The following is a 25,683-nucleotide window of genomic DNA, read 5'->3' on the forward strand; positions in this document are numbered from 1 at the left end:
CACCGTTTTAGGACTGCTTTTTGGATCTGTAGGAAGATCAATACTTTCTAAAAATATCTGAAGGTCTTTGCTTCTAAGTGCTTAATAATGAAATAAGGCCTTCAAACAATTTTTCCTAATATTAAATCCTATTAAAACTAGATACTAAATCCTATTAAAACTAGATACATAAAGCACTGTTAAAGCAAATAGTGAATCCTTACAGAAGTCCTGAAAGTAGGAGGGTATTGCTAGTAAATTTCATAATTCTTCCAGACATGTATGTTTGCCTTTGTTATTTCCATAAAACTCAATTAGTGGTCATTCAGAATATTCTAGCAGGATAATTTCTATCTTTACAAGTACTTAGATTCTTATAAAATGTGTTTTGTTCTTAGTAGCAAAGCTACTATTCTTAATAGAAATCCTCAAAAAGCTTAATCCATTGTTGACTATACTTTAGAAAAAGATAAATTATTAAGAGTAATTTTTTGCATCTTATGTAGAAAATGTTGCAAAAAGGAGTATGACCTTTAAAAAATGTCAGGCATAACTTAGTGTTTGGGAAATATTTTAATTTAAATTTGAAACTTTTAAAATCTTGCCGTTTTGAAGTGTTGCAAATCTACTGCTAATATTCTGGCCATTTCAGGATGTTTTAATGCAGTAGGAATACCCACAATTAGGTAATCAGGACTTAAATGCTTTGGATTCCCTTTTAAAGTACTTTATATTTTTATTTTTTAAAGTACTTTTTGATGCACCAAAATAATCCCTTACATTAGCGTGTGAGTTTAGATTTAATTGATATTTGACCATATCAGAAAACTTAAAATAATTATATCTTATTTCATAATGTCTCAAGATTCAGTAGCTAAAAAGTTTTTCAGTGAGAAAAGATGACAGAAAATTAACATCCATATTCATCCAGGTCACATTTCAGTTCTTAGAAAAAATGTGAGAAAGTTATATTGAAAATGTTACCTTTTATGAGAAATTTTTTTGCCATGGAGTGGATTCAGCGGAATAGTTGCAATCACTTCGTTTTTCTTAGTTGCTACTCCCAACCAGCCATCATATGTATGTGTGTGTATGTGTGTGTGTGTGTTTTTAAGTAAACACCCGATTTTCCTTTTGATCTTCATCAAAAGGTTTCCAGTAAAATAGGAGTACGGTTTACCATATATTACAGTAAAATAAGAGTGCAGGTTACTACATCTCCTCTGTTCTATGTAATCAATTAAAAAGATGTTTAGCATACCTTTAACTTGGAGAGGGTTGTTTTGTTTAAAACTTGGTTATAAGGGGGGCGCCTGGGTGGCGCAGTCGGTTAAGCGTCCGACTTCAGCCAGGTCACGATCTCGCGGTCCGTGAGTTTGAGCCCCGCGTCAGGCTCTGGGCTGATGGCTCGGAGCCTGGAGCCTGTTTCCGATTCTGTGTCTCCCTCTCTCTCTGCCCCTCCCCCGTTCATGCTCTGTCTCTCTCTGTCCCAAAAATTAAAAAAAAAAAACAAAAAAAACAAAAAAAACAAAAAAAAAAAAACAAAAAAAAAAAAAACTTGGTTATAAGGTTTTATTTTGGTTTATTTTGATTTTAAGGTTATCTGTAATTCTAAATATAGATCATCTGTTTTCCTGCCAGAACAACTCTTTTTCTAGTTTTATACACAACCTTCCCCAATTCCAAATAAATTCAGTTTAAGCTTTTTATTTACAAAACTTCTTCAGTAAACAATACTGTGGAATAAATCTCCGTACTTCTTAGTGCGGCAGTTCTCAACTCACACCCAGCGCTCTTTTGATAACAACCCTGTTAATGGTCCCTCTACTTCCCTGAAATGAAATTCAGAGGTAGTGCAACCTACCCATTATACACATTATATTTTAAAGTTAACATAATGCTCTAACTGTAATAAAGAAGAAATCAATGAAAAAGGTATTGCAATGTATAAATGCACAGGCATGGCCACAAGAGAGGAGAGTGTGGAACAATTTTAGATGCTTGTCCCTGCGGGTAAATAGGATTCAACATCTACACATGCAGAGTCGAGCTGAATTGTATCAGTGATTCCAGCAGCATGAGCAATGCTGTTGCAGGTGATGTTTTCCAAACATCTCGGTAGGGTTATGAGTACTGCAAAGATCAATCTGCCCTTGATTTATCTTATTTAGTAGTTGCATTCTTAATTCATTGTATTTTAAAACTGCTCAAAAAATGTGTTTATAAATCCAAGAGAGTCTGAGGTCAGAAAATGATAAACCCTGTTGTTTGTACCCGGGGCATCTGGAGGTTAGTGGAGTATGAGGGAGTACTTAATCAGGGATTTACAACACAGTGAAGGATGTCTAGTACTCTTGACCCATGCCAGGTGCAGCCCTCCCGTCTTTAAAACAAACAAAAAATGCCTCTGCAGATCTCTAGAGAGCCTCCAGGGACATCGCAAGTTCTAGAGAACCACTTGTATAAAATGTTGGAACGGGACTGATCCTCACATTATATAATCTCTGTTGTGTCCAGTCCCTGCGGTTTACCCGTAAGGGATCATACATTCAGAATATTCTCTTTGGGGGTGCCTGGGTGGCTCAGTTGGTTGAGCGTCCAACTTCAGCTCAGGTCATGATCTCGCGGTCCGTGAGTTCGAGCCCCGCGTCGGGCTCTGTGCTGACAGCTCAGAGCCTGGAGCCTGTTTCAGATTCTGTGTCTCCCTCTCTCTGACCCTCCCCCATTCATGCTGTGTCTCTCTCTGTCTCAAAAATAAATAAACATTAAAAAAAAAAAAAAAGAAAAAGAAAAAACAGAATATCCTCTTTGCTGATGAGAAAAGGCACACTTCTTTAAAATTCTCTCTTTGACGGTCTCTGCAGAAGATGCTTTCAGAGTTGTACACCTCCTGCCAGAGCCAAGCTGGTTGCCTGGCTGCCCGACCTGTCTGCAGATTTCGTAGTTGTCTATGAAAGAATGGTGATAGGTTTGTGGCTTTACAGTGTGTATTTCTGTTCCTCCTTGCCCCTGTCCTACTGTAGTTTCTTTTAGACTTGTGTCTAGGTGTTTTTGGATTTGTGGTGCTGAATCCAACTTCTCCATCCACTTGGATACCGTTTTGGAAGAAAAGTAGCATCAGTGTCTTTAGAGATTAGATATTATGAATCTAAACATAAATTCTTACTTGCCATGTGTCAATCAATGGAAGTTTTAAAGTTAATGACTTATTTATGCTCTTAAATTAACTTTTATGACCTTTCAGTATTTGCTTACCTTAATGAGTCAATCCTTGTGTTGTTTTTCCTTTCTCTGTGGTAGAGATTAACCATTCCAAGCAGTTGCCCCAGAAGTTTTGCTGAGCTGTTACGTCAGTGTTGGGAAGCTGATGCCAAGGTATATAAATAAATATTCTTTTGGTTGTTGTTCAGAATTCTGAAATTTCACATGTTTTCTTGGTTTTGAGTTTCTAAAACTTGGAGTAATAAGATTCATTACAAAGCAAGCTGCATTGCTGCTTCTGTGAGTCCCGGATGGACTGTAAAGGCTTTCTGTTGATATTTGTTCATCTTGATCCTTAGAAACTCATTACTGGCTTTCTTACAGCATTCTGGCACTCTTGACTCAATGGAAAGAATTGCATTCCTTTGTTTTTAATCTCTAATAATAAGTATTGCACTTTCATGTTATAAAAATGGCTAGCACACAGTGCTCATTATATGCCAGGCACTGCTCCAAGCACTTTATGCACATTTGCTCATTTGTTCCTTAGAATACCTCTATGAAATAGGTTGTGTTATGACACTCATTTTACAGATGAAGGGTCAAGGCACACAGAAGGTAAGTAATGCTCAAGGCCACAGGTTAGTACATGGTGAGACTGGAGAAGGAACCCAAGCAGTCTGAACCAAAGACCAGGCAAAAGTAGCACTTCTAGAGAAACTAGATTCGTGATGTTTTTTAAGCTATCACAATAGAGTTGGAGACATTCCAGAATGTAGACTTTCATGTGGTTATCACATTTGAGCATGAAGGCCCATTTCCTTTCCCTGCAAAGATCATTTTAAAAGACTCTCACATACATACGGAAATATTTATAGATAAAATGATAGGCGAGTCTTGGAGTTGCTTCAAAATAAAGTGAAAGGAAATAGATGGTGGTGTAGATTAAACAAGATTGGCCATGATAATTTTTGAAGCCACGTGATAGGTATATGGAGGCTTGTTACGTTGTTCTGCGTTTGTATATGTTTGTAATTTTTCATATTAAAAAGTTAGAAAGTAAAACAACGTCACAGAAGAGAAAGACTCAAGAAAGGAACTAATCTTATAGTTTGAATTTGTCCACACTGTCACTGAAATTTATTGCGAACTGACTTTTTTAAACAGATCTAAGACTTAAGAATGGAATTTCTTCCTTAATTTAAACTCCGTTCCAATCTGGCCCAGGAAGAATGCATGATGGTAACACAGTCTGTTCTATAGCATGTGTTTCTCTAGCGGGAATAATGCATAAACCACCGGTAAGTCTGAGAAACATGTTCGTGTAACACAGAATTCATGCTGAGTCATACCTGTTACCTAGCACGTCGTCCCACACCATCAAGTGAGAACAGCTCAACACCAAGTACAGTTTGCAGAGCAGCAGGGGACACAGATCTGTGAGGCGCCTCCGCCCACGTGCTCCCTCGTGGCTGGGTGGCCGTGCTTTGTCTTGGAGGAGTTTGTGGTTGGGTCTTCCCTGACTTGTACATGTCCCCTTGGCCCTGGTAACCAGCAACCTCAATCTTCGCTTTCACTCCTGTTCATCAGACTATCTTCACCCTTTTTGAAAGGAGAATCTTTTATTGACTTCGTAATGTTTTTTATTAACGAATTTAGGGGCACCTGAGTGGCTCAGTGGGTTGAGTGTCCAGCTTCGGCTCAGGTCATGATCTCACGGTTCGTGAGTTTGAGCCCCGTGTCAGGCTCTGTGCTGACAGCTCAGAGCCTGGAGCCTGCTTCGGATTCTGTCTCCTTCTCTCTCTGCCCCTCCCCACTTGTGCTCTCTCTGTCTCTCAAAAATAAAAAATGTAAAACCAAAAAAAAAAATTAATTAAAAAAAAAGAATTTAACATTTTAAAAATTCTGTTAGTATTTTTATTTACTATGATTGTTTTTATTAGTATTCAGTGACAAAGCTGTATAGGTTTGGAATGGTCTGCCCCGCCTCTGTTCGCAGAATATGGGGTTTTGAAGCACTAAGAGAAATGCCTGCACTTTGCAGCTAATCCAGTAGAAAATGTAAGCAGCTATTTGCAAGTTTGCTCTAGAACATATATATATTTTTAATGCTATCATACCACCTTTTCCATACTGTACCAGTTACATGTCCATTGTGGCATATATAGTCATTTTGGTGGTATTTTTCTCTCTGATACTTAAATAAAAATTTTACCTAAAATTATTTGCATTGAATTCGATTAACACAACTAAATCTCTATAACTGCAATTATATCTCAGTATGCAAAGCAGGTTTTGAATTTCTTAATCGGAAGCTCCGTACTTCAGTAATTAAAATTCTAAGAATATACATTTTGGTGCATTAATGAAATGGTAGTGTAAACACCTAACACAGGAAGGACATCAGGCCCCGTGAAGCCATCAAGTTGGCATGTCTTTAACATGTAGCCAGCTTACCCTTCTTTAGCACGAGAGGAGTCTTGTATTCTAGCCAGGTGAGGTATAAAGTTTAAGACTGATTTTTATTTCCTACATTCAAGGCATTTTATTCTGATACAACTAATACATTCCTTCTGTATTTCATTGTACATCCAGCGGCGGCCCATGCTTCTAGCTCTCATGGTTGATCTCCAGCCATACCTTCCACACATCCCTTCCCTGGGCGTGCCCTCCTGTTTTCTTTCTTCCTTTGATTACTTCAACATCAAGCCCTCCCTGACTGTTCTGTTTACTGCAGCCCATACTTGGTACTCCTGTTCCTAAACCACAATCTGGGCTAAGGCCTTACCTTTTGCTGTTGTATTTTTTAAAATCTCTTTTCTGTCTAAATGGACTGCTGTCTCTTTGAGGGCACAGTGCTACCTTTGGCACCTTCCACACATTTAGTAAGTGGGTGCCCAATGTGTTAACTCAAGTAGCCAGACCAAGGCACATTTTAGTTTTCTGGCTAGAAGTCTGTAGCAATTCAGCCAGAAGTTGATGCCACTCCTGTGCACATATATAGAGCCATGACTGGTTACAAACCTTTCCTTTTTTTCCCAGCCTTTATGCTTTAAAGACATAGATAAAAAAAATATTCAGCTCACCTATAGAAAAATGTTCTTTTGCAATGAGGAGGTGAAAGAGAATACAAGAGAAAGCTATTAGGTAAATGTCAAGTCATGCCAATGGCTCACACCAGGTGCTCAAAGTAGTTTATCAAAGAAAAAAAGAAGTAAAGGTAGGTAGTTTCCAGTTCTAAACTGGCATTTCTAAATAAGAAAAGAATAAAGCCCGGAGTTTGATAGGAATATCTTACTCTCATGTGACACTGGGCAATCCATATTTTTCTGAGATTTTCCTTATCTACAAAATGGAGATAATAAATAATGTATATAAATGCTTAATAAATGGCCCTAGGTGTAATTTTTTTAATGTAAGCAAAACCTACGTGAATACTAAAGGGAACGTAGGCCTGGGCCAAATACTGTATTCTGCAATCAGAATATCTATAAACCATCATCACCACAAAATTCTATATTGTTGTTGTTTTTCAAATGTTCACTTTGATAATTTCTATCTAATTGTGTATTCTACCTATAAAATTAAAATTTTTCTAGGGATACTTGTCACCTAATTACAAAAGAGTTTTACTTTATTTCAAGAATGATTAAATGTAGGGAAAAATATTCTTAGCCTCTCACTGCTTTTCCATGCAAAATGAAAATCCTGTATTATATAATTAGTTCCTGTGCAAACAATTAAAACATTTTTCCTTTTACAGCCTGACACATGGTAGGAGAAATGAAAATAGGAATAATGTTAAGACTGTATTTTTCAAATTTCCTACTTAAGGCATTTTCTTCTTTGCTTATTACAAGGCTTACTGTGTATCAGCGACACTTAGCTACTTAGGCCCTCTTCTTACACACACACATACAGGCACACACGCCCTTAAAAGAATACAATGAAGGCAGAATTCGGAATGAATGGCCCAGTTTTATATTCCTGAGAAGTGGAAAAATTGTCTTTCTTAAGGTAGGAAGCACTCAAGTCCTAAGAGCAAGCCACCTCAACGTTGTTCCTTCTTGTTTTTGTGCTCCTAAATTAAAATGCATGTTTTAATTGCTGCAACTGTAATTTGCTCAGAAATGGTATAATTATGAGGCATGATGAAGACAGAATGTGCATCATCCTTTTGTTATCTTTCTCCATTTTTGTTTTAACCTTTTGTCTCAGCCTTGGCTAGAGTCTAAGGCAACAGACTAGTGTGGTTACCGCTAAAGAAATGTGCCGAACCACCACTTTTTCAATTCCTAGTAAACTGTGCGTTAGAGCTTCCCGCTTCCCAAACTAGTTATGATGTGGAGTCAACACTGCAGACAATGAAGTCATAATGACTTTAAAGTGGGGGGCTTTTTCTATCAGCCAGTGGTTGGGGAAATTTTAGTAGTTCTAACAAAGTAGATTCTCCCCCAACATTGTAAGAATGTTCAAACATACAGAAAAGTTGATTGAATTTTATGGTGAACACTGGTAGACCTGTCACCCAGACTCCACCGTTAACTTTTACTAAACTTGCTGTATCACAAAGATTTTTAAAGGATTTAACTTTTCCCTTTTAGGACTCCTTAATCCTACCCAAAAGAGAATTCGTACTTTCCGTACCTAAAGAAAAACTGTAATTATTCCAGCCTTAGGCCACATGATAGAAAAATGGCAAGACTATTCTTATAATTTATTGAAAATAAGGAATATGGTTCCCTTAAACCTGAGTAGTCAGACAGTTGTAATAACTAAGTCAGGACATGGCATGCTATTTTATTTTGTTATGGTATGTCAAGCTTATTGTTTTGCTTGTGGATTTTCTCTTAAAGACCTACTTTCTTAAGTCCCAACAAGTTTATTATTTTCTCTTTTTCAGAAACGGCCATCTTTCAAGCAAATCATTTCAATTCTGGAGTCCATGTCAAATGATACTAGCCTTCCTGACCAGTGTAACTCATTCCTGCACAACAAGGCAGAGTGGAGGTAGGTAAGCCTTGCACCAAGTCATGGCCTCTGGCTTTAAAAGATCGGGTCCAGCTCCACTGAAGAAGAAAACCAGTGAACTTGATGACACTCTAGAGTTTTGTTTTTTATGTTAAAATTTTTTGGAGATCTAGTAAGTCCTCCATTGCATATGTCTAAGTATTTGGAAAGACTATTAAAATCATATCTCCTGAGACTGAAGACAGTTACCAGATATTTCTCTGTACCATACACTCTGTATTAGGAAGTCTTGGCATCTGTCCAGTGAGAAATAAAAATATTATTTGCCTAGGAGTTTGCAGAGTACTGGATCTGTTGATGGAGGAGGTAGGGAGACTATAAAAACACTTTCAAAAGAAAACTATTGATGTTATGAATCCTACTAAATTTTGTCAAGTGGAAAGCAAACTTAATAATGAGAGAATTGTAATGTGTGAGTGGAAGGAGCAAGCCCAGGATGAGACAGTTGAGCCAGGTCACGTGCTGCAGTTATATAAATAGCATGTTTGGGAGCTGACATTATTCCTCCCTGACTCAGCAGAGATTTAAGTAACTTATCTTTGCTCCTGATAGCCTTGGCGGTAACGTGACGCCTTACGCCACCTGCTGATGCCCAATGAATACTGCATGCACCTTGGAAACATGGAGTTGTTCACTCCTTTTCTTAGACGTTTCCTTGGGCTTTCTGTATGATTGTTTTACAGTAACCTTATTGGTTTTTATTCTTTTGAAATCTCTATCTGAGGCCAGTGAGTTAAATCAGTTTTTATTTAGGGAAACAAAAGTCATACTCTCTGCTCGAATGTAGGTATGAGGGGGTTTCGTTCTGGACTTAAATAATTAACAAAACATGTAAGTTAATACTTGTTTCCTACAGTAAGAGACCAGCACAAATTAATCAGATCACTCGTTTCAAATCCGCGTAAGGGATTACTCTAGTATAAAGGTCAACGCTGCACAAGACTCAGGAGACCCTTTGCACTCTGACCTCAGCAGCCTTACCATAAGAGCATAGTTCTGCCTCTTAATTTCTGGCTTTTAGTCCCTCAGTAGATGCATACTTCTTCCTTGTTCAGAGTCCTTGCAAATGCAGTTTCTTCTATATAAAACTCGTCCCTTTCGGCAGCATACCACCCTTGACACCCACATCCAGCTTGGCTCCTAGTCATCATTTAGATAGCAACTGAAATAACGTGTATTTAAGGAAGTGTTTCTGACCCTAGATCAGATGAGGTTCTACTTTATGTGCCCCGAGAGCATCTCCTTTAGAGCCTCTACTGCTATTGGAATTAATAAGTAATTCTGTAGTTTGCTGTTTTATCTGTACCTCTCTGGCTGAAATGTAAAAGGATCAGATAATCTCTTTTGTTCATTACTATACCTACAGCATCTAGAATGGGCCTTGAACACAGCAGTTGCTCGATAAATATTTGGGGAAGGAAACACCATGGTGGCAGCAACAGTAAAAGACATTATGATATCATACAAGAGAATATAAAAACGTAAGCTGATTTATTGACAGGTGTGTTTCTTACATTCATTCATTCACATACTCCAGAACCTCTGCTGAGGCAAGGCGCTCTTGTGTTGTGCCATGGTGATGAGCAGAACAGCCCTAGTGCATGTGGAGTAGGGGGTCTAGCATTGAACTACTGACTATAGATGCACAAGCAACTTATTATTACTACTTTGATAAGAATTACGACAGAGAATTACTGGACATCTGAGAGTATGCAACCATGAAATCTAGTCTGACGAAATAATAAAAGGATTTCCTGAGGGGATGCTGTTTGATCTGTTATCCAAAAGACTAGTGGGATTTTAAAATTAGTGTATTATAATAGCCTTGAGATATGATACTAAAACTATGCCAACAACATCAGAAAATAGGGGGACAGTTGGTAAATTTTCTATAGAAAAATGTAAAAACCTCCTTTTGGCAAAAGCAGTGCCCACCATAAACTTCCAGGACAAATGCCACACTGCCCTAACTTCTTTCCCCCTAGATAGTAGCTTGGCAGTTCCAGAAGTTTTTGGTCCCAAGACTCCATTACACTCTGAAAAATTATTGAGGACTACAAAGAGCTTCAGTTGCAGTGAGTTAGATCTGTCAGTATTTACCACATTCAGAATTAGAACTGAGAAAAAATTTAAGTATGTAGCTCTTGATTCATTTAAGTAACAATAAATCCTGTCTCCACACTCAGCCTGCGGCACTGGCACATATCCTGAAGCCTCTGGAAGGGTCTGTGCACTTGTGAGAGAATGAGAAAAGGCACGTCATGTCTTAATGTTGTTCTGAAAACCACTTTAATCTCTTCGATCCTTTGAAAAGCTCCCACGGGCCCCCAGATCACACTTGGAAGACTACGGTGGTAGACAGAGTTACTGCCTTTAAAATAACATTTTAATTATATCATTCTAAAGGACATGAAAGGCATTTCACAAAAGGAGAACTCAAATGGCCAATAAACATATGAAAATATTTAACCTCACGTACAATCAAGCAACTATAAGGAACATAATTCATTTGCCAGATTGGCAAAAATCTACATTATGAAAATATCCAGCATAATAAACTTTCTAATACATTGCTGGTGAAACTACTACCTTTTTGGAGGACAGTCTGGCAGTATAGATCGGCTGCCTCCACCACTACCACTCCATTCCTGAGGAAATGAAAGGCTATACAAGAATGTACAGATATGCGCTTATCACAGCGTCATTTAGAATTGTAAATTAGAAAGGGCATAAGGTGCAATAGATTTTTGGTTTTTTGTGATTTTTATGGTTTTAACAACTGATGCTATCTCCATATACAGAATAGATGGAGCCATTTATGATAATACAGATCTGATAAATGACTTACAAATAGAGGCTAGGGTCCAGTATGATTAGAATGATTGCATTTTTTGTACTATAAACATTTACGTTTAGATGGTATGTGTACCTAAAAGTATCAAAAGGTCAGTGACACCAGTGGATAATTAAATTTGGGAAGAGTGTTTTCTATTTGGACGGTTTTATTTTCTACAAACCTGGATGGTTGAATAAATTTTTTTAAATGTCTGAAGATGAAAAGATGAGGGAAATAACATTGGTAATACATTAATGTGTTTTAGTAAAAAGCAAGCAGTTGCTTAGCTGGCTTCCTCCCTGGCTCTCTTTGAGAAACCAGTTGATCCTGAGAGCTGGTGAGAGAATATGTTTCTTTACCTGAACCCTTAAACCAGTCTAAGAAGTAGCAGGGCTGTTTTATCTGAACGTGGCAATTGGTTAAAACCAGAGGGAATAATATCAGAGTAACAACACACACAACTGCCATTTATTATATTCTCACCAGATGCTCGTACTTTATCTGGATTATCTTTTTTAATCCATACGGCAATCCTGACTTCTGTCACAGAGCAAAATGAGATGGATGGACATGTTAGGTCACCTGCCCAAGATTGCACTAAGAGCCAGTACCAGAACCCACCAGTACCAGGTCTGGTCCCACAGGCCTGCTGTGGTGCACGCTCTGCGCAGCGCTGCTCCCGGACCGTGGCCAGCGCCATACCATCCGGTCATGACCATGCAGAGTTCACTTGATTCCTTTGAGCAAAGAGAAATACGAGAGCGTGATTGTTCTAGGTTATGATCAAGGCAAAAACATCCCACTCTGTCCTACATACCAAAAAGAATCAAATGCTTTGTCACATCATCTGGATATTTCAAAGGGCAACACATTCAGACTGTCCTCCTTCTCCTGACTTTTGTCTTGTGTCTGAAACCACATGACTACTGTTGGAAGCATGTGTAGGAAATCTTGTGTTTCTGGGAAATGCTTGTTTTGTGGTAGAGCTTCCTTACACATAGACCAGATGAAACATTCTGTTTTAGAAAATTAAGTGATTTTTATTACAATTCTAAATTTTGTATTTATTTTTTAGTTTTGTTTTTTGAGAGAGAGAGAGACTAGGGGAGGGGCAGAGAGGGAGAGAGAGAATCTTAGGCAGGCTGTACACCCAGCATGGAGACTGATGCGGGGCTCTATCTCACAACCGTGAGATCATGACCTGAGCCGATATCAGGAGCTGAACACTAAACCGAATGAGCTATCCAGTTGCCCCTTAAAATTCTTTTTAAAGCTAGGTTATTTAAAACCATATAAACTATGTTCTTTCCAGGGTGCCTGGGTGGCTCAGTCGGTTAAGCATATGACTCTGGCGCAGGTCATGATCTCGCAATTCGTGGGTTTGAGCCACACGTCAGGCTCTGTGTGGACAACTCAGAGCCTGGAGCCTGCTTCAGATTCTGTGTCTCCCTCTCTGTCTCTCTAAACATTAAAAAAAAATTTTTAAGTGAACTATGTTTTTTCTTTTGATCTAATAGATGATAGGAAAGAAATCTACAGTCAGATATCTCCTTGTTCATATCTTCAGCTTGTTTCTCCTACTATTGATTTATTAGCAATAACAGCCATGATCATTAAGAACAGGAAATGTGTCACCCTGTTGCTCATGTTTACAATTTTCATTTCCCCACATAACTGCCTTGTAATCGGCACTGAGTGAGCTGTGTGGCGCTGTGAGGCATGTTCAGATCTGTGTCTCTTGGCAGAATACTTTGCTGATTGTATTCCTCCCTCGTGATTAGAATACCCCCACCGTGGCACACCTTGTTAAAAACAAGAAACGGGCATCTGGGTGGCTCAGTCGGTTAAGCGTCTGACTTCAGCTCAGGTCATGATCTCAAGGTTTGTGAATTCGAGCCCCATGTCAGGCTCTGTGCTGATAGCTCTGAGCCTGGAGCCTGCTTTGGATTCTGTGTCTCCCTCTCTCTCTGCCCCTTCCTCACTCTCTCTCTCTCTCTCTCTCAAAAATAAACATTAAAATAAATAAAATAAAATAAAATAAAATAAAATAAAATAAAATAAAATAAAATAAAAACAAAAAACAGGGGCACCTGGGTGGCTCAGTGGGTTAGGCATCTGAGAATTTCAGCTCAGGTCATGATCTCACAGTTCATGGGTTTGAGCCCCAATGGGGCTCTGTGCTAACAGTGTGGAGCCTGCTTAGGATTCTGTCTCTCTCCTCCCTCTCTGCTTTGGCCCTGTTAGCACTCTGTCTCTCAAAAATACATAAACACATTAAAAACAATAAAACCAAAAAACAGATAAGGAAATGTAATCTTTGCAATCTGGATATTAGCACAAATCCTTTAATATATAACACTAGTATTCATATTATTTACTTACCATCATATATATAATATAGCTATTTTTACAAATTGACCTTGAAAAGATAATTACATTTCACTCTCTATTTTTGGCATGTGAAAAATTGATACTAGTGGAAGTCAACCTTAATTGGATTTGGGTTAAGAGAAAAACCATCATTTTCATCAACTAAAACACTTAAACTTTTAAAAACACCTATGTTTATAGAATAAGAAGGTTATATACATACATCAACAGATGCACTCAATGCAAAAGAATCCATTAACAACATGGGGAGTGGGGTCGTTGCGTCCCTCATGGTACATAACTTCCCACACTCCCTGCAGAAGCGGGCGCCTGGGGCAAGTAGTAGTGTTGGGAAGTTCTGAGCCTGAGGAGCCGGGGTTGAGGAAGCAGATTTTACTCAGTGTTTGTTTTTCTGTGTCACAGCTTCCAGCTTACTTAACCATTGGTCTGTTTTCCAGAAGGGCTCAAACTCACAGCTGGCTCCCAGAGCTGAAACTTGAGATGAACCCTTGCCTAAATTACAAGTGAAATTGAACGTGCTGGCCGCTTACCCCTGACCAGAGTATCCATGCGATCATTCTCTCCGGCAGGGGTGTGGTGTGGCCTGCTGGAGGCACTGCACAGACAGCAGCCCAGCTCCCCCCACCACCTGCCACTGAGTGCCCCCCTCTCTGCTGCCTCCTCTCCTCACCCTCTGACCCCTTCAGTTCCCCAAGATGGCTCACTTTCACTTTCTTTGTTACAAAAGTTTAACCTAAGGTTTCCCACATTGATTTTTTTCCCTCAAATCTCCATTTGAAAAAGAAACACACACTTATTTATGAATGAGCATAATCTTTTTGTCAGAAACATCAGGGATAAAATGTGGACTTGATGATAGTGATAATCCTGAAAGATTGCTGATTTTGGTGCCTTTCTTCAGGTAGTGTGACTGTACTTATGTTCTATAATTTTCAAATGACGCCAATAAGAGGAATGGAGTGTCGACGGCAGGTGCTTTTACACTAACTTGCTAACTCCCTGGCTCTGAGGTTCTTTTCAGATAACCAGAGAAGTCCAGTGTTGGACCCAAATCCAGACCCACCTCAGTAGCTGTTCCCTGTCTTAGATGTTGCCAAATAATACCTAGGACTTTTTTTTTTTTTTTTTATGTTTCTTTATTTATTTTGAGAGAGAGAGAGAGAGAGAGAGAGAGAGAGAGAGAGAATCCCAACCAGACTCCATGCTGTGGCAGCACTTACCAGCTAATAACCAGTCAGCTGTCTCCAGGCCTTTCAGAAACTCAAGGGAAGGAACTTCCAGCTCTCAGAGCACAGTGACAGGCCTGAAGGAAGAAAATGGCTTGTACTGAGCCATGTCATCAACAGTTCATTTTCTACAAAGGTTTCTATAACTGGACATATTCTAAGTAATGAGGTTGATTGGCCTATAGAGACTAAGGAGGGAACTTTAAAAAAAATTATTAGACTTCAAAAGAATCCTAGAGTTCATCTGATCCACATTTGTCGGATTATAAAAATTACCTGGGTTTTTAAAAAAAAATTTTAATGTTTATTTAGTTTTGAGAGAGAGAGAGAGAGAGAGACAGACAGAACGTGAGTGGGGGAGGAGCAGAGAGAGAGGGAGACACAGTATCCAAAGCAGGGTCCAGGCTCTGAGCTGTCAGCACAGAGCCCAACGCGGGGCTAGAACCCACGAACCGTGAGATCATGACCTAAGCCGAAGTTGGACGCTTAACCGACTGAGCCACCCAGGAGCCCCGGGTCTTTTATTAAATAATGGAAATTCCTAGTCCCTACCCAGCCCTACTGAATCATAAGCTCTAAGGAAGGGTCCTAGGAATCTGTGTGTTTTGTTGTGTATTTATTTGTTTTTTAAAAAGCTGCCCAGGTAGTTATTAGGATCAGGCAGTCTGGGGAACCCTGGTATAAGATAATCATCACCCCCTACAGCTGAGAAAACTAGGTCAGATTAATCAAGTGATTGAGTTACCCAGTCAGGAAATTAGGCTAACCTGAATTCACTAGGGACAGGATGTTGATCACCCAACTTGAATATCATTTTCCCCATCTCTATATATGGGATTAGTACTGGTTTCTTGGGGCTGTTATGAGAATAAGATGAGACATTGTGTAATAGTGCTTTCTAAACTATAAAGGGCTAGTTTAATGTCAGCATTCATTAAACAGCTAAACCAGGACACCAGCTCCATAGCTTAGGCTCTACTCTCGTGGGTCTTCAGTACTTTGTTAGGAAGTATTTTGAGCTGATTTTTCCAGACTAGAAACTACCTATAGATTTTTAAGGATGTGACAGATTTCTTATTCTCTGATAGTTTCCTGTTTGGTTTAGAAGCACAAGTTTTGCCAAACTCACAGAAATAAAGGATCAGATTTATGGTTACCAGAGTTGGTGGTGGGGACAAATAGGAGGAAGGTGACCAAAAGGTATAAACTTATACTGGGTGCCTCCGTCCATTAAAGGTCCGACTCTTGGTTTCCGCTCAGGTCATACCTTACAAGTTCCTCAGTTCTTGGGATTCTCTCTCTCCCTCTCTCTCTGCCCCTCCCCCCACTTGCTTATGCACGCTCTCAAAATAAAAAAGATATAAACTTCTAGTTACAAGATAAATAAGTCCAAGGACTATAATGTGCAACATGATGACTACAGTCTAATGTATCATATGTATGAAAGTTGTTTAGAGAGTACATCTGGAGAGTTCTCATCACAAGAAAATTTTTTCTTTTTTTGCTTTCTCTATATGAGATGATGGATGCTAACTAAATTTATAGTGGGCATCATTTCACAGTATGTGTAAGTCAAACTATTATGCAGTACACTGTAAACTTACACAGTGATATATGTCAATGACATCTCAATAAAACTGGCAAAAATCACAGTCTTATTCAGCCTTTTATTTTAGCCTTTTAAGTTTATTTTTGAGAGAGAGTGTGAGCAGGGGAGGGGCAGGGTAAGCGGGGTTGGGGGAGAGAACCCCAAGCAGACTCTGCACCATCAGTGGAGAGCCCTACGTGAGGCTGGATCTCACCACCGTGAGATCTTGACCTGAGCCAAAATCAAGAGTCAGAGTCTTAACGACTGTGCCACCCAGGCACCCCAGCCTTTCACTTTCATTACACATTCTGATGGACCACTAAGCATTTAATAACTCTTGAGCAAAGCTGAGACTTAAACCAGTCATCCCTGTGCAGGTGCGAAATTGAGGCAACTCTTGAGAGGCTGAAGAAACTAGAACGGGACCTCAGCTGTAAAGAGCAAGAGCTGAAAGAGCGGGAAAGACGTCTGAGGATGTGGGAGCAAAAGCTGACGGAGCAGTCCAACACCCCGGTGAGTGCTCCCCATGGGTGACTCGGCCCCCAACTTAGAAGAGGCAGCATGGCGGCCCTCCCCTCCCCCACGGCCACCTCCCTCACTTCCTGCCTTATGCCTGCACGGTGAAGGGCCTGCGTTTACACTCAAGTAGTGCTCGGATCTCGTTTCAATTAACAAAATGCCAGAAATTTAAAAGAAAAGCTTAGCCTATTTCTGGCCCTTTCTCTAAGTACTGTTATTCTGTCAGCGTGTTTGTATATTAGAATTACAAAAATAAAATGCAGTGTATTTTCGCACCATCTGTTAGATCCCCAGAACACGTGCCTAACGGCTGATTAACTCCATAGAGCCCATCAGGAATTAATAAGCGGAACGCCGAGGCAGCTCGCTGTCCAAGAGTCTCCATGTGGCAGAACTTAAGCAAGTTTTCCTTCTAAAAGAGAACAAACTTGGTGACATATCAACGACCAGCATTAATATTCCTTGCTCCATTTAGTGTTACAATCACTGCAGCAAAAGATTGGAAAAAGATGTCCCTTGTGACAAGCCTCTAATATTTACTACTTAAGAACTACCTTGTTTTTTTCCCAAGCTTTTTATTTAGAGGAAGATAAAAATTCTTCATAAGGATTTCACTATTTCTGTATTTAACTTATACATTGACATGATATATTAAAGTCTAACCAAATTTCAGGATTCTTCCCTATTTTGAATGGTTTATCATTTCAGGAATTTAGTAGATCATTGGCTTTTTTGGGTTTTTTAATGGGTAAAATTTGTCCACTTTATATATTTTTTCTACCGTTTATTCATTTTTTGATAGAGACAGAGAGTGAGTGGGGGTGGGACAGAGAGAGAGGGAGAGACAGAATCTGAAGCAAGCTCCAGGCTCTGAACTAACATCACAGAGCCTGACACAGGGCTCGAACTCATGGACCATGAGATCATGACCTGAGCTGAAGTCGGACGCTTAACCAACTGAGCCACCCAGGTGCCCCAATATTTGTCCACTTTGAAAACCAAGTAATGGTAAGATTAAAAGTAAAATTATGTATTTTAAATTCATTTTTGATAGTTGCTGCGGTAATTATACCCAAAAAATACTTACATGCTCTTCACTTGGTGATCTTCAAAAAGCTTTCCTATTTATAAAAGCCTTAATCTCCATTAAGCAGCCAGTGCCCAGTTGCAGAGTATCTTCCAATGTCTAAAGAATAACATAGTTTGCCTCCTTTTCCGGTTTATGTGGAAAAGCAACCTGATATCCAAAAAAAGGGAAATACAATGAAGTTAAGTATTTATTATCAGATTTAACTTTTTCCAAAATGACTCTGGCCATCCACGGACTTCCAAAGCAAGAACTGAATTGCTATACATAAGACTGCCATGGGACATTACAAAGGTACTACATTTAGTAAGTTCATTTGGCTCTCAAGAGGAAAGTCGAGTCTGGTGGAATCGGTATCAACAGGCGGACTCAGAAAGCATCACCCTAAGGGTCTGCTGGGAGCACGGCTTCTCCCAGAGCTGAGGAGAGGCAGACACATGGCTGTCTTCTGAAGGCTGAGAGGCGTTTTTTTTTTTTAAAGTACATTGAAATCTTAAGCTATAAAGCACTGCATGGCTTGACTCTTTCTAAATGTAGCATTGTAAGAAAAAACTTTAAACTTCCTATTACAGTATGCTTTAGAAGCTTTCTTTGGTTTATCGGCATTAGTTTTGCTAAGAAATCATGGGCTGCCTTGCACACATTATTGCTATTAGTAACATAGTTGTGTAATAAATAATGAAACAGTAGGAGTGCTCAGTAGGTTGTATGCTTGCGTTTTAACTCCAGAAAACTTTCTGTAAAGGAACCACTCTGAAGGCTACCATCTAACAATGGACAGCATGAAGCATGATCTCAGAGTTTCTTCTTCTTCTTTTTTTTTTTTTTTTTTTTTTTTTTTTACCTATGAGGGCTAAGTTTTCTTTCTTACAGTACTTGCTTTTAATGTCTCTTCTGCTTAGAGCTCATATTTCTGAAGGAAAGAAAGTTTGTGCTCAGGTATTTTCTAAGTGGGTATTTTCTTTTATCCTCACATCAGTTTCTAGTTGACTTTAAATGAGGTTTCTGAGAGAAAGATGAAATAAACCTTTTAAAAAGGAAGTGGCTGGAGGTTTAGGTTTTCTGTCTGTAGCCTCATCTTAATTATAAAAGTTTAACATTTATGTAACTTCATAAAAAATAGTATTATTGGATTTATTTCAAGCAGGGACACCATTTACTTTCCTGAAATTAAAACATTAGTTGAAGATATTTGGGAAGAGGAATTCTCCCATACAGAAATACAGACAGTGTTTGTTTTTTAATTATTGTTGCAGCTTGATGTAAAAATTTGATTTCTCTTAAACATCAAAGCTTATTTGAGAGACATCTGTTGAGAAAGCGAGGACAAAGCTCTCTAAAGAGAATCTAACAATTGAAAACAAATTTGAGAAGCTGCAAAGTTTGGCTGCAAGGAAAATAATATCCTGTTTCCAGTGTTAAAGGATCTAACACAATTTTTTCCTTCTTTATAACTGTATTTTTTAGCTGAAGCATGTGAAGTTCTTATTGATGTAACAACTCTGGAAATCTTTTCCTAATAGAGTAAGATATTTTTTAAAAGCCCAACTCCAGGGGGCGCCTGGTTGGCTCAGTCAGTAGAGCATCTGACTCTTGATCTCAGGGTCATGAGTTTGAGCCCCGTGTAGGGTGTAGAGATTGCTTAAAAAAATAAAACTTAAAAAAAAAAAAAAAAAAAAGAACCTCAACTCCAACTTCAGTTTAAAAATTAGGAAACTGGCCCTAAAAACCATATTTATACCCAGGATGTAAATGTCATCCCATGTTATTTGTGCACTATTTATCATAAATTTACCCATATTTGACCACCAAAAATATAAGCCTTAATTTGCTTATTTCTCAAAAGAAGAGGCAGTAACACTTTTCAGATCCTGACAGACTCCTGAAATGAATAAGACCAGCATTTATGGGAATAGGTTAGTTGTTCAAAATCATGATGTAAGGTAGAAAATAGAGTTCTACCACTGTGAGAGGGGGAATTCCTAGAAAAAAGAGTTCTACTACAAGAAGGGCACTTAGAGAATAGAGCAAAAGGTAACAGTCTAAATTAATACTAATTTTCTCTCCCCCAAATTTTCATATGTATTTATATCCTTAAGTATTAGAGACAGATCTAGAATTTGTTCACTAAGTGAATTAATTATTTCATAAGTCAAGTAACTAGGTTTCTATCTGGTTGTAATAAATAATAAGCAGAAACTACTGAATCCTAGACTTTTTAATTTAGAGTCAGATGATAATCTAGATAGAAAGGAGATTAATGGCCCAGATTTCTGTAGAAGGGTATTGACTACTGAACTGTCTTTATGCTTCCTCTGAACTTGATCCTTTGGTACAAGGTTCCTTCATTTTTTACTTGAGATTTAATCTCTACTTAATTTCTTTTTAATTTAATATTTAACGTTTCTGTGTGAAAGTGAAATTGGAAAAAATTAAGAGAGATCCTAAAAACTGTTGTAAGCGAAATGAGGGCTTAAAACTTGCAACTTCCTTCCCATTTGAAATCTGGCCTGCTGTGGCGCTCTGCAAACTTTTGGTTGTGGTTTACTCTGTCATTTATAAATTATGGCAAATATGCTGGAGCCAAACCTGCCATTAAATACGTTTTTACAGGATTCCCTACATTCGTTTATTTCACTAATCATTTACCTTCTGTGCAGCACCCACTAATTTTGTGGTATCTGTTTCCTTTATTTAAATTGGTCCTAATTTCTCTTTTTGCTTCTGTCCTTTCTTCCCTCACGATAGCTTCTCTTGCCTCTTGCTGCAAGAATGTCTGAGGAGTCTTACTTTGAATCTAAGACAGAGGAGTCAAACAGTGCAGAGATGTCATGTCAGATCACAGCAACAAGTAACGGGGAGGGCCATGGCATGAACCAAAGTCTGCAGGCCATGATGCTGATGGGCTTTGGGGATATCTTCTCAATGAACAAAGCAGGAGCTGTGCTGCATTCTGGGATGCAGATAAACATGCAAGCCAAGCAGAATTCTTCCAAAACCACATCTAAGAGGAGGGGGAAGAAGGTCAACATGGCCCTGGGGTTCAGTGATTTTGACTTGTCAGAAGGTGACGATGATGATGATGATGATGATGATGATGACGGTGATGAGGAGGATAATGACATGGATAATAATAGTGAATGAAAGCAGACAGCAAAGTAAGAAAATTGAAAATGTTCGGCAAACCAAAAGAAACTTGCTACTCAGTCTGTACGAAAACCAGTAAGGAGGTAGAAAAGTAAGCACGGAATTTTTAAGCCAATCACATTTCTATGACAGTCATTTCTTTAATGATTTTACTTTTTTTTTTTCCTGCTTACAGAAAAATGGGGGTGGGGGGTGGGGGAGGGTTAAGCCAGAAAGGTATATTTAATGAGTCAGCAAATGTGGTGCCTGATTATAGAAATTTGTGACTCTATTATACAATATAGTATTTTTCACAACTAATTATATTCTGGCTTTTTTTTTTCAAGCAAATACTTTATACTTTGATTTGATTTCATTTATTTAATTGCTTAAGAAAACTTACATTTTGAAAAAGCACTCTTAACTCCTAATTCTTCTTTGACACTGATTTTCTTGTAACACACTACATTTCTTTTTCTTCTGGCAATATGCTGTGCTGTCAGAAATAATTGAGAGTGACTACAAAATCCAACAATAAAAAAATTGAGATGAAAGGCGGCGATCACAAATACTTCAGAAATACCTAAATGCCAAGAATTTTCAATACTTAATAGCACAACTACTCACAGTAAAACCTGAGAGATGTTCTTAATAGTATACTGGAAGAAGAAATACTCTAATTTGAAACCAACAGCAGATGTTGCAGGCTTTCATGCCAGTGCTAGCCCTGGAAGCTTCTGAACAACACACGATCATCTGAGGCGTAGTTTATAAAAGAAGGGTATGGTCTTAAAGGGAAACTTACAGGCAGGGCAGCTCAAGTGCTAATACAGACCTGCTCTGCGCTGCCAGTAAGGATATACGCATGTTCTTTTTCCACAGGGGCATGATCATTCTGGGTTCTAAATATATGCAGAGATGTTTTAAAGAGGGAACTAAATATATAAAGGGAAGAGCAAAGGTAAATTATATCTACTGAGACAGACGTGGAGGATGAAGGGTACTTTTTAATTCAGATCCAGCCTCCCAGAATGTTTTTGGGTTTTTTTTTTGGACCTGGATTGAGCCACACTGGTGATAAATGGAAGTGAATGTAGGTGCCGTCTGAAAACCTAGTTCTCCAGAGAGAGGTTCTCAGAATGTTATCACATTTGTCAAAGCTATAAAACACTGTTTGAAAAAACAAAACGAACTACAAAACATTGTAGTCCTATATATACAAGAAAGGCAAAAGAATAAAAACTTTTTTCAGACTATTTTGGAAAGAAGGGCCATTCATTTGACTATTAAACTAAAACACTTTTGGTAGTTCTTTTTATGGGGAATTTAAGAAAGGAGATCATCATAGATATTATCTAATACTATTTCCAAGTATACTCAATCAGGAAAGTCTCTGGAAATTTGAAGCATGACAGGCTTCTAATCCCTATTAACAGCTGAAAAATACCACAAAATGATCAGTACACTGTGCCAGCTTTATTTGGAGAAAAATAACTATTAAAATGTCCTGGGGTGTGAAATGCAGAACAGTCTATATGCCATGGTGATAAAGAGAAGGATCTGTAGTCAAATTATGATTCAAAACTGCCGTGTAATCTGTTAGAAATTTAACCTGCGTATCTGTCTGCTCATTTTTGCCATGGGAATGGTAACAGTACCCGCTTCAAAGGATTGCTGAAGGGATTAAATGAAATAATACATGTAAAGCACTTAACACAGAACCAGGCCCATGGGAAGTGGTCAGTTAACTTTAGCAAGTCTTCATTATGCCAGTGAAAAATAAGTGGTTACAGTAACCTGGAAAATTATCAATTTCAAGTAATACTTATTGAGTAGTAGGCGATGAAAGTTAAAGTAAACAGCTTTCGGGAAAGATGAAGAAAGCATTCTTAGAACGTAAACTATATAAACAAATTTAACCTGGTGTTCTTTCAAGACTACATACCTGAGGGGTTTGCAGGCCCTGCTACCACCCATAGACTAAGTAAAAACAGAATGAATAGGTAAGTCTTTCCCCTGGAAGATGGGTTCCCTCCATACCCAATCTAGTACACCTTCTGTCTATGCAGCCATTCACAGATGCACACTACACAGTGCTGCTGGCAAACAGGCACAAACCTCAACAGGTGTCCTGTTCGTGCGCGGACGTAAGAGGAGCACTCCTTGACTCAAGCTGAGCCCCTCAAGCTGAGCATCTGGGAGCCAAGCAGAGGGGTGGTTTTCAATTCTTGACTTCCCAGCATGCCCTGGGGGCACTGTAGTCCAGCAACCTGGAGGAGAGAATCAAGGAGCAAGTAGTTAACATTTTTTTTTAATGTTTATTTATTTTTGAGAGAGACAGAGACAGAATGCGAGTAGGTTGGGGGAGAGAGAGAGGGAGACACAGAATCCGAAGCAGGCTCCAGGCTCCGAGCTGTCAGCACAGAGCCCGACGTGGGACTCGAACTCACAAGCTGTGAGATCATGACCTGAGCTGAAGTCGGACGCTCAACCGACTGAGCCACCCAGGTGCCCCAAGTAGGAAGTAGTTTAAAAGCCTCTTGCACATCTTTCTAGAGAAAGATAAAGTCATTCATTCCACAGATATTCATTGAGCCCCTTCTCTGTGCCAGGGACTGTTCCAGGGACCAGCTAGAGGGAGACCCTGGTGCTCATGGAGCACACCTGCTAGTGAGCAGAGATCCTGACAGTAAACAAAACAAGTGCGTTCTATAGTACGTAAACACTTGTTAAGTGCATGCTGAAAAACGGAGCAGGGCAAGAAGATGACACACACGGAGGAATGTTGTGGGTTTTCAAGTGTGGTCGGACAAGGCCTCGCTGATCAGGGAATGTCTGTGGGCTAATTTTGAGATCTGTGCACTTTATGTAAGAATGTAAACCCTGCCTCTCATTCAAGAATCCTCATCAACAAATTTAGAACATATAAACAGAACGAAACTGACATTTTTTTCTTAATTTACGTATAAATCTATCATAATTACACATAAAGTTTCGGTGCATTAATAGAAGCAGCCAAATAGGGCTAGAAGAGAAAGGTAATAGGACTCAGACCTAGGGGTTACCGTTAATTAGGGAATATCTCCCTGATCTCTCCACTGCTGTCATCTTCCTCACCAGTATTCAGGGATTTAGGGTACAGCAGAATTGAAAACTTCAGTGATAAGCTTGAAATTGTTCTCCACCTGGAATTGTATTTTATTATAGGTAATTATCATACAGCATTACTTTGTTTCAGATAAGTCCCTTTCTAGGGCTTTGAACATCCCTAAAGTCTAAATCCTATAAACAAAATTTTAAAGTGGTCTCACTCTATCTGTGAAGATTATTTAGAAGACTTTAGACTCTTATTACTTTTCAAAGGAACTGTTTATTATGCACATTTTCTAATGATGTTAATTGTACAGCTTCTAATTCACTTTTCAAATTAGTTTTTCAAATGGCAAATTGTTGATGTTGGATTTATTTCCAATTACTTGACTTACAAAAGTGTATACTTATAAAGAAACACTAAGAAATTTAAAGATTCACAATAATTGAAACTCTAAATTGTCATAATTTTCAGAGTCCTACAACTGAAAATATAATTACTCTTTTTCATCTCTTTTTCTATATTCATAAAGTTGATGATCTAGAATTTGATGACTCTCTACCAGCCATTCTCGTCTTGGGCACCTAATGATGTTTGGGGGGGGAGGAGGCTGGAGAATATTTTTGGTTGTCACAGTGACTGGGGTGTATTTAATGCCCAGTGCCAAAAATGGTAACATCCTGCATGCCAGGGACAGTCCCACCCAATAAAGAATTCCATTTACCAATAGCATTGTCCCTTTCCCCTTTAAGAAACTTGCTAAACCTGGCAGTTTTACAGTTCTGTATCAAATTTTTCTCCCTCAAACAAAATTGCTCAAGTCAAAAGATGCATTTCCAAAATTACAGCTACTGTACAATCTATAGTTTATAGGTTTGTGGCATTTATCCTAAATCCTCCCTTGTGGAAATGGTTTCTTTCCCCTTAAGAATGCTGGTGGAAACTTTATAAAACAGCAAAATTTACCTGGGGTGGGAGTTGGTGTCACTCTGTTACACTAATTCCAAAATAAGTAAAAAAGGAAAACATCACTGAGGGAGCTATAGTTCTTCAAAGCAGCCAGGTTAATTTAAAAGGGCTGTGTGTGTGTGTGTGTGTGTGTGTGTGTTAAGTAAAATCACATTTTAATATTTTACATTAATAACCAATGGGAAGAGTTGAAGGCACATAGGACACTTGTTTTGGATCCTCTGGAAATGTTGAGGGCCAGTTTTTAGCCAGTGATGTTTAACATGCAGCAAATCTGTTCGATTTTAACACCAGCTGAGTTAATTCAAAATTGATTCCCATTAAAATCAAGGAATCAGACGTAAGATTTGGGAGAGATCCAGAATGACTTCTCCTAGAACTATGATGTACATAACTTTATTTTTCAGAGTTTTCATTGGAGTAGTAAGAATTTCATGAAAGATCATTTTAAAAGCTATTCTGAGTTAAATATTGAGACTTTTTTGGTTTTTGATACGCTAGACTTGTTGCAGCATTTGAAAACTAGCACATTCTCACTCTACCACATATGAGAGAGCATAATTTTTCTATAATCAGGCACCTTTTGCTGCTTTTGAGTAAGACTGTTTTCCTGTTTAGACTTTAAGTGTTGCCAGAAAG

At 38.6% G+C, this 25,683-nt stretch overlaps 1 protein-coding gene across 5 annotated transcripts in view; it reads left to right on the forward strand.

The window, feature by feature from the left end:
* The window catches only part of MAP3K20 (mitogen-activated protein kinase kinase kinase 20), a 186,914-nt gene that overhangs the window by 122,568 nt on the left and 38,663 nt on the right, over window positions 1-25,683 (forward strand). For 4 of the 5 annotated variants that reach the window (XM_042949153.1, XM_042949154.1, XM_042949156.1 and 1 more), the window contains exons 9-11: window positions 3,280-3,354; window positions 8,084-8,190; window positions 16,630-16,765. In XM_042949153.1, the coding sequence (XP_042805087.1) occupies window positions 3,280-3,354; window positions 8,084-8,190; window positions 16,630-16,765 (318 nt within the window). Of the gene's footprint in view, window positions 1-3,279; window positions 3,355-8,083; window positions 8,191-16,629; window positions 16,766-20,606; window positions 21,181-25,683 lie in introns of those variants that run through there. The other variant, XM_042949157.1, reaches the window with a different exon arrangement.

Source organism: Panthera leo, chromosome C1 (assembly GCF_018350215.1).
Source record: "Panthera leo isolate Ple1 chromosome C1, P.leo_Ple1_pat1.1, whole genome shotgun sequence".
Taxonomy (NCBI): domain Eukaryota; kingdom Metazoa; phylum Chordata; class Mammalia; order Carnivora; family Felidae; genus Panthera; species Panthera leo.